The sequence below is a fragment of the Protopterus annectens genome, chromosome 2.part0 (genome assembly GCF_019279795.1).
Source record: "Protopterus annectens isolate FY-2018-M chromosome 2.part0, PAN1.0, whole genome shotgun sequence".
In the NCBI taxonomy this organism is placed as follows: Eukaryota; Metazoa; Chordata; order Ceratodontiformes; family Protopteridae; genus Protopterus; species Protopterus annectens.
This window is the reverse complement of record NC_056728.1, coordinates 1,380,377,302-1,380,391,229: the sequence shown is the minus strand read 5'-3', so window position 1 is coordinate 1,380,391,229 and position 13,928 is coordinate 1,380,377,302. Positions and strand designations below refer to the sequence as shown.

At 38.3% G+C, this 13,928-nt stretch overlaps 1 protein-coding gene across 31 annotated transcripts in view; it reads right to left on the bottom strand.

Annotated features, from left to right (window-relative positions):
* Positions 1-13,928, bottom strand: part of ANK2 (ankyrin 2) — a 3,034,032-nt gene that overhangs the window by 1,535,416 nt on the left and 1,484,688 nt on the right. For all 31 annotated transcript variants that reach the window (XM_044061567.1, XM_044061562.1, XM_044061555.1 and 28 more), the window contains one exon: positions 3,806-3,907. In XM_044061567.1, coding sequence (XP_043917502.1) covers positions 3,806-3,907 — 102 coding nt within the window. The remainder of the gene's footprint in view (positions 1-3,805; positions 3,908-13,928) is intronic.

Genomic DNA, 13,928 nt, shown 5'->3' with positions numbered 1-13,928 from the left:
CCTTTAAGGATACATGGGGTTTGTATAGTTGTCTCCAGGGTGAAGATGGCACTAAATTTATTTCCTAGTATTTTGCCAATATCCACTGGATCTAAATGGGTATGTCTATCCTGAATGAGCTCTGACCAATGTTGTGTGCCACTCCTTATCTTCCTGATATAACTGAAGAATAATTTGTAATTGTCTTAAGTTTCTGATTCTAGTCCGAGTTCTTGGAATGCCTTTGTTTTCCTTTTAATATTTTTTAAATGACTGATGTTATCCTTGATTTGGGGGACTTTTATTTTGTTGTATACATTAACAAGTTTTGTTATTTACCATATCATTTATTTATGCTTCAGGACCACCATGTTGGTTTTCTCTTAAATTTCTCATTTTGTTTTGATCTAGTTGAGACAGCTACGTTAATACATTTATCCAGGTGAAATGAGAATTTGTTTGCATAACTACTTGCCACATCAACATCTAGAGTAATAAAGTTATATATGAATTTGGAGACTTCGACACAAAATATTTGAAAATTTATACATGAAGTCTTTGGATTCAGTGATATTTCCATCTGAAGACTTAGAGATTTTATGGAGATTGTTACAATTTTATGACTGGACTTAAGCAATGAAGGCAATAACATGGGAATAGTACATGTAGATGATATGTTTGTAAGGACCAGCTCAAGAATGTTTTGTCTTGTAGTGAGCTCGTTGGCAGTCCAGTCAAGGGAATTATTGTTTATGAAGTGCAAGAAATTTTGAGCATATCATATATCATTAACAGGCAATTAAAGTCTCCCACGATGATGGCGCTTCTGTTTACAGGAAGTTCATCCACAATATTTATGATCTAACGTTAATTTCTGGGTACACAGGAGGAGTCCTCTAGAAAGCTATAATCCAATAATCGAACCTATTTAGTATAATTTAAATATTATTAATCTCTATTTGTAGATCTCTCAGAATCTGTCTGAAGGTAATGTGGTCTGCATCAAATATGGATATGGCACCACAGTTTCTGTCAAGTGTAAAAGCATGGTAAACACAAATCCAGTTACAGAGGAACAACTCTCTGAGCATTTAAAGTTTCAGTAACAATACATATGAATGAGCTCCAAATGTCTCAAGGTCAGGTAACTTGTTATTCAGATGGTAATCATTTGAAATGTCAGGACCCATTTCAGTGTATTATATAATATGAAGAATAATAGAAAAAAAGACTTAAACACTCTAAATCTGCCATGGTAATTAGTAAGACGCTGACCGGTTCGACTCTCAGCTAGAGCGTCTTCTGCGTGGAGACATGCGTGAATGGGTGTACCTTCGTTGAAGGTTGTGCGTCAGGGCTGGCAACTCCGCATGTAGAAGTGAACTGGCAATCATTAGTAGACCGGAGTTCCGCTGTGGCGACCCCTAACCGGGAAAAGCCAAAAGACATAACATTACATTTTCTCCAAGGATAGTGATCTTGGCGTTAGTGTATACAAGTTGAGAGGATGTGGGGACTTGTCCCTCTCTTACAAAAAACAAGTTTGAAAAGGAAGAGCAATAATATTCATGCTTTTCCTGCATTTTTGGTCTTTTTTTCTGTATGTTGGTCTTGGCATTACAAGTTCTGACATCTCAATATTGAGCCATTTAGACTCTTAGCACTGAGTAGAGCCACCAAGATGTGGTCTTATGCTTGATTTGTTTTACAAGTTAGGTTGGGAGGACCATTAGTTGGACCTTGCCTATGATTATGAAAATGAATGACTAAAAAGGTTATAGTGGTTGGTGTCTGTGCAAGAATTCATAGATTTTAGGGTTAGAGTAAGGGTCAGGTAAAGGGATAGATTTACTGTTTTGCATGTTTGGTGTTTTATGCATTGTGTCCTTTTATCTTGTATAGTGGTAATGTTAGGGGAAAGGGGTTTTAGTAATGTAATGTTTAGGGTTAGGGTTAGAGCAGGGGTAGGTTTAGGGTTAGCACATACAAGTAAGGTGGTGATGGGGGTGCAAGATAACACTTGATTTAAGTTTTGTAGCCGCAGTGTGTGATATTGGGTATTTTTAGCTGGACTTAGTTTTTCAGCATTTTGTGATTCGATATTATGAGTTTTCAGTGTTGTGGTTTTGATGAAATAAAATATTGCTTTTATTTTGAAATGTGCTTTCAGTCGCATGAACTACAATTGATATACATGTATAGGGATTTACCTCAATTTGTCAAAATCCTGCATTATCAAATCTCACTTTGTCTACACTCAAATTATCGAACTCTCACTACATTGAAGAGGCGAAACAACGAAGATCTTCCCAGGGTAAGTAACCACTTACCCAAAAAGAAATAAAACCTAAACTGCACCATCCGTAACCCACCCAGGTGGGGGGGATACACCCCCCACAACCCCCAATTAAATATACCAACTCTGAGATTACACTACAGTTGGTAAAGGGCAAAGTTCACTGTCTCACGCAACAGGTTATTTACCATGGGAAGATCTTCATTGTTCTGCTGCTTTGATGAAGTGGGAATTCGATATTTTGAGTGTCAACAAAGTGAGCCGCCAAGGTGGGTATCAGATAGTATGGTATGTTTTAGTGTAGTTTTGGGCAAGTATTTACTTGTCCTGGGAAAAACTATGAGATTCGGTATTTTCAGTTTCATTATTTTCATCTCAGCAAAATAATGTTCGGCTTTATGGACTTTTCCCTGAAAGTTGAACACTATGTTAGCATGCTGGTGATGTAGGTTTAAGGCTAATGAGACTTGCAGAGAAAGTGCATAAACATCATCAGCACACCTTCATCCTGGGGAGGGTCACGATATACTGTTTAACCGGTAACATTATGTAACTTGGATCATAACACATCAAGTAGCAGTACACACTAGTAACCATGCTGTCTGTTGTTACTGTCCAATAAATCAATAAATGAAGGTTTTGCCCAAAAAAAAAAATGTATACTTCCCCCATGGATGCTTTGCTCAAGACTAATGCAAGCCCTCAAGAGTAGCTTTTCCCCCATCAACCTTGCACCCTTCATTTCCCCGGCTGAATTTGTAAAATTACATGTCAGTCTTTGTGGCTATGAGGGAAACAAGTGCCCAGTGACCTTATGCTGATAAACACATCTTAACAATTTAACAGAACATGATATTTTCAATAGTGCATACAATGATGTTCAGCTTAAAGGAGGAGGGGTGCAAAAGAAGAGAAGACTGATAGAGAAAAAATATTTGATTAAAAGTCTGCCTCCAAACTGTCCTGTTTGTATCAATGAAACAGTTACTTTTTTAGTAGGCCTTTTTTCCTATGGACCTTATATACCCCTGGCATTAGAAATACATCCAAGCAAACAGCCAACAATGTCACATATAAGCCAATCTGTGATGGAAAAGTCATAAAAGTAACAAGGACAGATACAATCACAGCAGGAATATATGTTTCTGGAGTGACAGTAACAAGGATTTGGGGATGATTATCAGAAAATCCATCTGGAAAATGTTTTAATACAGAGTTGAGACTTGTAATTTTGTACAAAAACTGAAAAATATATTATTTAGTATATTAAAAATTATTAAGTTGCAGCAAAACAGATTTAATTTACATTTATAAACTTTTGAAACTGAACTATGATATGTAACTATAACATACATTACAGCTGTGCAGACATTCTCTTTTGTTCACTAAGATACAAGGCATATTCAGTGGTTTCAGTTTCAAAGCAAACATCAGCAAGAACTCTGCTACATAAAAACTCTGTATATATTAAATAACTCAGAAATACACTGCCTCAGAAACAAAAATAGTGGGTCCTTGTATTCCCCTTACCTGGTTACTTGTATTGATGTCGATTCCTCCTTTCAAATACTCAAGTACTTTGTCCAGATTGCCAGCTCTGGCAGCACGGAGAAAGCTTGCATTGCTGTCCGACTGCAAAGGAAAATGGAACAATGTCAGCTCTGATGCATATTAATGCCATAACACAGCTATGTTCTGTGTCATGTCCCCACCCTTACAAATATATCACTTTGTATACAGAAAGATGAAGATGAAGTGCAATGTAAGTTAGCTAGTTATTCCAAAGTACCTCCATTTAAAGATATTGCTGAGAAGAATAATGAAATGATCCGGGCCTACTTATTCTAAGCTGTCCTACATATCTGGATAGAAATGAAGCAAAGCACCACCTCGTTCATACATACGGGCACGCGCGCACGCACACACACACACACACACACACACATACACACACTACGCATACATATAGTAGCAAATACATCTAGAGTGGGTAGTAAACCTGTTAAGGAGTAATTTGGGAACACCCATCTTACAAAAAACTGCAGATAACACTTGTACAACTCCCCCATGTCTCAGAATTGTTAGTTTATGCCAAAAATATTTGACTCCCAATTGAAATGTCAGCAGTCAAAATGCCGAGTGCTGACGTGCCAAAAAAAGACCAGAAATGCAGGACAGGAGTGACTCTGATATTGCACTTCTCCTTTACACTTGGGAAAGCCCCTCCAAACCCTGCAATGTGGGGGGCAAGCTCCCCAAACCTTCCAAATTTGTATATACCAACTCCATGATCATCATACTGTAGGAAAAAGGGAATATTCCAAGAAATGTCCATCTCTGACTTTTTCTGCCATCAAGTCTCTCTATTTTGGGGGTCTCTCAAATTGTCACAAAATAGTGGCTTAGATTTATCCACAATGCTAAGAGTTAATGTGCCATAAAGGCATGGTTGTAGAGTGGAATCATAGTACAAGTATTGACTGGAGAGGGGAGGGCTGCAGGTGAAAAATCTAGATTAAAGCAAGAAGTACTTACAGGATTGAGTTATTAAGGTCAACAGGGGTGATATACACGGCACTGAAAGCACAAAATGAGCTGCACTTTTCCAATGACTGTCACAATGGAATGAAACTTAACTACAGAGATTTCACAGGCTTCAGTGCCCTCTCCCACTCGTTTCAGGCACAGTACATTTCCTTCTCATACTTAGGACATTAATTACTCCTACTTAAGGATAACTCCTCCTACCTCAAGATATCCAAAAGTATGGGAAAGGAAAACACAGGCAGCAGGCACTATCTGCCCTATGCAGCAGGCACAGGACACAGACTGCCCTGGCCTGTGTACTGACAAATGTGATTCATGAAAAAGAACAAAATACCCGTAAGTACACAGTGAGTACGGCACACAGACAAATGTGCAACATACGTGTTGCTTATTTCACTGTACAATGTTTAACATCATGTACCAGTACTAGTAAAAGAGCTTCAAACACAAGACGGAACATGCACTGAACATAGTAGCCTTTGCACCCTGAAATGTCAATCAATGCAGGCAGCACTCAGGCAAAGGTAGATCCTCATTAGAGGGGATTAAGCCTCATAACCTGTTTGCCTAGCATTCTTTGGGGGGGGGGTCATGTAATTGGGAGTTTAACAACTGCCAAACACAACACTTGATGAGTGAGCTACATACATTGTTTATAACGAGTCTATATCATGAAATCGAAAGACATAAATGTTGAATACATAAAGGTCGACACCTACTTGTTGAAATACCTAAACGTCGAAAGCAGTAAATATCGTAAAACAAAATACCAAAATTTTTAACTTGGACATTTCACATACACGACGTGAAACATTGCTCACAAGTTACTCAATATATGTAAATTATTATATGTGCATATTGTGTTTGAATTACATTATAGAAATATATAATGTAGAATAATGAAGATATCTTTGATAACATGAAAATATCATGGCGTAAAGAATTAAAATATAAGGGACTGTATAAATATCAGTATGTAGACTAGTTCGGCGTGCATACCCATTATACCGGTAGCAGCTATGGCTAACGCTAACAAAACAGGACCCGGTGTGATAGGTAATGTGGATTCACAAAAGGGAAGGGATATGCTTGTGACTGAAGGATATCTGTACATCTTAGAAAAGGTTGTGAAATATAAAAGGTACTGGTGTTGTCATTTAAAGCAAAGCCATAAGTGTAAGGGTAGGGCTGTAACAGAACGGAAGGAGTTGCAGGACATCTTAGTGAAGTCTATGGTACATCAGCAATATCCAGATGCAACAGAGATAGATAAGTACATTGCCTGTGTGAAGCTGAAGCACATGTCCAGAGATTGTAGAGCAACTCCTGCCCTGTTAGTTGATGATGTGTTGGCTAGTACTTCCTTGGAGAGTGTTGTCACATTACCTACACGTAGGTCCCTGTTACAACATGTGAATAAAGTAAGACGCAAAGGTCTTTTAATGAATGCAAAGCCTAATACTTGTCTATCTTCCATTTCATTAGATGAATTTAAGCTAAAGGAATCTAGTTTTATTCAGGAATGTAAGGTGGATGTACATTCTAATTTGCATATATTGGTGTTCACCACTCAGGAAAACTTAGTGGATCTATGTAACAGTAAAATGTGGTTCATGGATGGTGTGTTTTTAACTAAGGGGAAGTTCTGTAGGCAGTTATATAATATACATGCCATCATAGATCGTAATAATAACAGAAAATGCGTACCTTTATTATATGCACTAATGACAAAGAAATCCTTTAAAGCGTACAATTTTATGTGGGAATGCTTGCTTACATTATGCACACGGTTGAACCTAAAACTAAAAGTGAGGTTCCTGTTGTGCGATTTCGAGTTAGCTGCAATAAAAAGTATTGCAGCTAACTTCAGTGAAGTTATTAATAAAGGTTGCCTGTTTTACTTTTCGCAGTGTGTATGGCGTAAAGTGCAACAGCTACAACTATTGACATTGTATACTACATCCGTTGAATTCCAAAGAGCTGTGAAAGAACTGATCGCTTTGAGTTTCCTACCAGAAGATGAGGTTGCAGCAATATTTAAAGAGCTATGTAAAACTTTTCCTGTGGAGGGTAAAGAGCTGTTAAATTACTTTTCCGATGTTTTTGTGTTGGGCCGTGTACGTAAGCAGTTTACTCGTTCAGTAGTTGTTAGTAGATTCCCTCCAATGTATCCAATTGTATTCTGGAATTTGTCTAGTCTAAATGATCATAGACTGCCACGTACACAAAATCATGTGGTGGGTTGGCACCGCAGAATACTTTGTCTACTTGGCAGGCGAATCTCTGCTATACCCTGTGTGCTCTCTGTTTAAGTACGAGAGCAGAATAGGGTGGACAAGATACATTTACAGCTTCTATCTGCATGTGCCGTGTCACCCAAGAAAAGGAAGACTGGAACGCGAGGGACGTTTGAAATCTGTCCTTTGTAATAGGCATGAGTATACTACTGCCCAGTTCCTAAGAGCTGTTGCTATGTTGTTAAAGGTATAACATGACATACTATGGACTGTAGATGCACCATTCACGTAGTTTGGAGTTTTCGTGCAACCTTCACATATCTTTGTTTACTTCAGGTATGGTTTTGTTAGTAGGGGATATACTCTTTATTTCAGTTTACGTGCACTAGGAGATATATTGCATATTTAAGTCTAGCTGTAAGTGTTATTGGAAGTGTAAGTTGAGTGACATGTTGCGTTGTAGTGGGGTGTGTTTTATATTATGTTCTTGGCGTTATCACACCGGGTGTTGTTTGCTGGGCCAGACAAAATCATTCGACATTTCGATTGTCGATATTTACATTGTTTGTTTAGGTATTTCGACAAGTAGGTGTCGACCATTACGTATTCGACATTTACGTCTTTCGATTTCATGATATAGACCCATTTATAACTACCTTAACACACACATACACCCACACACACATGCATGCACTCACACACACATATGCACACACTCACACACACACCATGTGTATATGCTTCCCCTTAGATATAGCAGCACTGAAAAGGGACCCAGTAAATCTTTTGGGTCAGCGAGCATCAAGTTTGTCAATTTGACAAGCTTGATGAGGAGGTTTTGACAAGATGCCCCTTGACAAAATGATTTGAACTCCCTAAAAAGCAAACAAAACAACTAATGGATACCTAATCACAAATTTCATTCGAGAAACAGTTGAGCTCTGAGACATCATAACACAAATCCTTATTCCACCTCTAAAACTGTGAATTTGTAAACTTGTTGTTACATAACTAAAATGTTTTTGCAGACAGGCTTTACCCTTCCCCACAAATCTCTGTTAACTATAGACACATTAATTATAAGGGTCTAACATCTCACAGTAGGGTGAATACCCTGAGATACAACAGCTTCAGATTTACTATATGTATTTCTCCAAAATTGCAACTACCATCACAACAATCAGAAAACCACAATTACTGCACTTGCTGTAACAAAAGATCCTCCAGGTAAGTTTTGCTACAGTCTGACCAAATAATGATTTTAAATGGTAACCATGAAAGGGTACCTTTTACTTTAAAGTGACACTTATTTATCACATGGATAAGTGGATTGCTTATCAAAGCTCTGTATCAGAAGGACAGTGGTGAAGGTTATAGGCAGGGAAAGTTTTAGAGAATCAGTAGCCAGTCAGTGTAAGCAGCATGAATTCCAGAGGCGGCAAGAAAACAAAAAGGAAACCCAAGAAGACATTTGGAGAACACGCTCGTCTGACAGAGACATTAATCAGAGGTCAGAGAAGAACCTCATACCTGTCCGGCAATAATACTAACACACTAACCACCGTTGCACACCTATGCTTTTACTTACTGCCTGCATAAAACTACGTACCAAACTCTCGTTAAAATGACCACTTATCTAAAGTGATGTAACCTTTTTTTAAGTAAAACCATCAATACTTGTAAGTGAACTATATGATTTGAAACAGCCTAATAATTTTGCACAGCTTTAACTATTCTGAGGAAGTCATTTGTTACAAAGTTTATTTTTTTTAGTGTTTTTCCCCCGCCTCATGTCGTTGCTTAGCCAGTTCGGGCTCGTTTGTATTTTATTTGGGTTTTGTGTTTATTTCAGGTTCTGGGCCTGTGTTTTCATTTGCTGTTACGTCTTTTCTTCAGTGCAGGACTGTAACTGATTTCTGCTGTTCTGTGAACACCCACTTTGCCAAATGACTCAGGGGGTTAGAGCTGTGCAAAATCATAAGGCTGTTTTAAATCCACTCACAAGTATTGACCCTTTTTTACTTAAACAAGGTTAAGACACTTTAGATAAATGCTCATTTTAACTAGAGTTTGGTACACATTTTTATGGCCCTGCAGACCTTTGTACTATTTAATCTTTTGCCAGCTACTGTTTTAGCTTCATGAAAATACTACAGTTTATAAGGTAACACTATTTAAAGTGTAGCTAATTCAACACTGGAGTCTAATTCAATGTAACGTCTGGTCATCAGCTCTGCAATCTTGCACCCAGTGCCCTTACAGAGGAGTCTACAGAGGGGAACCTGAAAAAACAAAATATAATTATCTGCAAGAATCGCGACTTACAGTTCTTAAATTTTAGCTCTTCCCCCAGATAGCTCAATTCTCTAATGCAGACCTTGATTTATAAATTCATTTCTTTACAGCTTACAAAGATAATGACTCAGCCTTTCAAATTAAAGTTAAAGAATTTACTGTGGGGAAGGAAAATTCTTTTGCTCAAGATTTGCTTAACTGTAAGCTTCACTTAAGGACTTTTGTAATAAAAATGTAATGTAATGGATATGATTTCATACTAGCAGGATTATTACAAGCTTAGGACAACTTTGCAGGACTGAATTTATGGCACATGGAAGGCCTGCAGCCACTTTAATGATTCAGTGTGGCAATTACTATTAATTAGAGAAACAATTCCTATCCTAGACTGCGGCATGCCTAGACGTCAAAGGTGAACTATCACTGCTTTATGGACATGCTCCCTTTTCATTAAGACTAGTGTAGAGTGAAGAGGCGTACGTTCAGGCTCAGCTCTGAATGGGCAACAAATGCAACAGTGGGGATCCATGCAGATGCAGCACTCTTATGTTGCTGGAGCAACAGTAAAACTGACTGTGGCCTGCATTCATGAAGTAAGGTGATGATGCAAAGTAGGAATGCACAGCCACATCCGCTCAAGCATGAGACATACTTATATACATCTCATCATACCTCTGGGTTACAATCAGTTCCAGGGTTTCATACTACAGCAGGGTCTTCATAGAAGTTCAAGGAGGTTTAGAGCAGACATTGAAATAACAAATATTTAGCCTAGATCCATGATGCAGAGAGACAGAGCCCTTACTGTGACCCAGATAACCAAGGTTTTATTAATGGTCTAGGTACTAAAAGAAGCAGACAGGGAGGGAAAGAACTGAAGGGACATGGTCCTCATACCTCTCCTGCAGGATTGGGGAGGGTAATAGGTACAAGAGAAGCACATTGAAAGTGTTATTTCCCCGGTGGAGACAAGGGGACCACTTCCCATGCTTCAGGCTAGTGGTGGGGTTGCTTGCTGGCAATGCACTTTGTGGAAGTCAGATAACAATAGCATGGACAGCCCCGTACATGTCCCCCTCTAGCTCTGCAAGCTGGGCATTTGCAGAAATGTAGAGCTGAAATGAAAAACCCTCAAACTACCCCTAATGGCTGTATAAATGACACCCCCCCCAACCCTCATCTTGGTGATTGGCTAATGAACGGGCAGACTGAAAAAGAGAGGGCTCATGATAAACCGACAGTGGGGACAAACAGTGATAAAAAACAGCAAAACTTTAAGTGGGATTGAGGGGTGATGTTCTACATTTCAATATCTCAGACTGTCCTCCTTCTCTGAGGTGCATCCATCTCAGAATTAATATATCTAAGCAACAGAAGTGTGGGGTGCAGCTAATCATATGGGAGTGTAGTAAGGCTTCTCTTGTGCACAAATGTTGCTAGTATGTTATGAGATTTGCACCTTATTTTTCTTTTGTCATAATCTTGTTTAAATGTTTATATTTGCAGGATAGACAGCATTACATCTCTAATTTGGTATAGAATACCGGGATACATTCTCTTACAAACCCCCCTGTCAGAGGGTGCTGCACCAGATTACCTACTATTCTCATAGCATGGATCAGTAAGGGGTTCATAAATATGGATCACTTACAGATATTACTGGTGCAAAAGTAACTACCCTGCTTTGTTCGTCAAGGCAACCAGTTGGAAATCCTGCAACAATCAGCCTGGGTCATGATTCAAAAAACGTTCCATGATACAAACAGGCATTTGCAACAAAGTGCTATTCACAGAGGAAATGTCTATGTGCCTCAATATAGTTTATTATACAAAATATTTATTTTAATTAAACGCTTTTATTAAATTATCACATAAGACACAACACAAGCCATATTAACAATGTGTATGCATTGTACACTTCATGTATGTTTCCTCTCTTTAGTGTTCTAAAAATGTTAAGATTTGACAGAGAGCCACAGTTCAACAGGTGAAGGGGTCTAGCTTATTAATGCAGTTCAATTCTTGCAGCACTGGCTACAAGCAGTAGGACGTCATGTTGTCTCTTAGTGCAAACAAAAACGACTAGGTCAAATGTCACTTTAATCTTACACAGTGAGAAAGGCAGAGTAGTGACTGTCTGCCTAACCATTACAAAAGTACTGGATATCCAATTGTTCCTTTACCTAAAGCATTCTAGCAGGTTAAATAATTTTAATTAGCACAGACATAACAGAAGGGACTCTAGTACACCTGTGACAAAATCACTGAAAAAAGTATTATCACAACACAGACATTTACCAATTTCCAGGTTGCAGAAAAAGGAATATATCCAAACAGAAAAAAAGTAAAAGCAACCTAGACAGCACTCAGGGATATGGTATAAATGCAAAGTTTGGCATCTGTTTACCTGATTGCATCACCTCTCAACCTACATACACTGAAAACAGGTACAAAGGCCTTTGAAAAGTAGAAACATCTAGCCAAAAATCTGGACATCCAATAAGCATAAAATCTGAACACCAAGCAACACATAACTCTTCCTGCTTCCAGTATGAATGTACGATATGCTCAGAAATACACATTTAAAAAACAGAGTGACAAAGAACTATGGAAAATATATAAACATATTAGCAAAGAGTGTAAAATCTGTAGACTTAAATGACCTTGTGTGGTAGAATTTGTCAATACACTTCATTAATTTTTGCTTCTGATAAGTATCCCCTTTGTTTAAACGATCTGTCCCACTAGTACACTAGTCATACAGTGTGCTTTTGTGTACTAGACAACTTCAGATATCACATGTACAATGAAGGAAAATCAGAAAATTGTATGAAGGGTAATAGGAGGGACATCCTAAATCAGGCCTGAAAACAGGAAGTTCCTCCAAAACAGAGGGAGTTGAGATCTCTGCCTGTCTGATTGTAGAATGAACAGAAACTGTTTGGTGAAAATTAAGTATATAAAATGGGGGGGGGCTTGCGAGTGAACACATTTGTAAGCCACTCAGACACTGTGTTATCTCAATAGTCAGTTATAATAGTAAGGAGGGTGCGTGGAGGGCTTTTCTCTCCATGTAAGATTTTTCCTAATCTATTAATCTTTACAGGTTGGGCTCTGAAGACTCTGTCTTTGATTAACAGACCTGTGCACTTATAAGTAAAACAGGAACACTTGTGGGAAACAGAAGGAAAAAGTGTGATAATGGGAGGATTACTGGAGGGTTAGAGAAATAGACAGTAATGAAAAGAAGGGAAGGGGTACAATATTAAAAAAGAGGATAGTTAATTAATATTAGTAATGGTAACACAGAAACAACAGTCTTAACATAGAGCTTTTCTTAAAATACACTTCTCCTTTTCTTGTGTCTGTATATTTAATAATACTGCAACAGATTTGGTGCTGATTTTGTCAGGCATGTTTTATTCACTCCACACAGGCAACACTTGTAACGAAAACTGAACCTGCTTTTTGTTCAGTTCCTGGCTAAGCTGCGTGGTCAGTGCTGTGAATGCATTATGGGGGTGTGAATTAGCATAGCTGTTGCTATGGTGACTATATGCCCTTGGCATAAACTCTGAATAAGCTGGCCAAAGAAGCCAAGTTCATCAAGTAAGAGTGTGCCCTTGCCTTTTACCATGTAAATGGTCGTGTTACATGATTAGTCGTACAGCTGGGATCTAGTTAGACAAACTTTAACTATGCAATGACAGAGTGAAGACAAGGTGATAAGTACATCTTCTACAAAGGAATATAAAATTACTACTGTAGGGATCCATGAGTAGGTGTAGTAGGATTCTGACATACAGAGAGTACTTTCTTATTCAGTATATTAATTACCCAGCAGTCCCAGATCACCCAATCAGACATTTAGTTCTTGACAATAGAATGCTTTAATACTTCATTCCAGAATAAAAAGAAAAATATATTTAGTGTAGCTTGTAATGCAAATGATTTGATTATGCATACTGCAATGTAATTTGGCACTGTCCATTCAGCATATCTGAATTGTTCAACAGCCATCCCATTGCACTGTCAAGAAGCCATGGCTTACATGCATGAACTGTTACTTTAAACTAAGAGTCACAAACAAATTGCAATCAAGATTACAATTCTGAGTAAAAAAAAAAAATTACAATTCTGAGTAAAAAAATTTACAATTCTGAGCTGCCTTTTTTACCTATAGACATGTAGGTTACCTAGAAATTCATTCATCCAAGAAACATAAAAACAGAAATGCATCATCGGTAATTAGCTCTCCTTCTGATATGAATGGCATAGTGAAATGCTATTGTTTATCAAAAGGAGTATCTAGCCAAGAGCTGTGTCAGTATGCTAAAGATGTCACCAGCCACCAGGGCCGGCCTTTGGTCAGCTGGTGCCCTAGGCAATAGGTCTCCACAATGCCCCCCCAACAACACACAGTGTCCCTATCCTGGTCTACATACACCATCCAGATTATTGAAAAAGCACCCCTGCTACATTCGCACCCTAGGCAGCTGCCTAGTTGGCCTATGCCTAAGGCTATGTGACAGCCACATCAAAAATTAATAACATTCAAAGGCAACAAGTCGTTA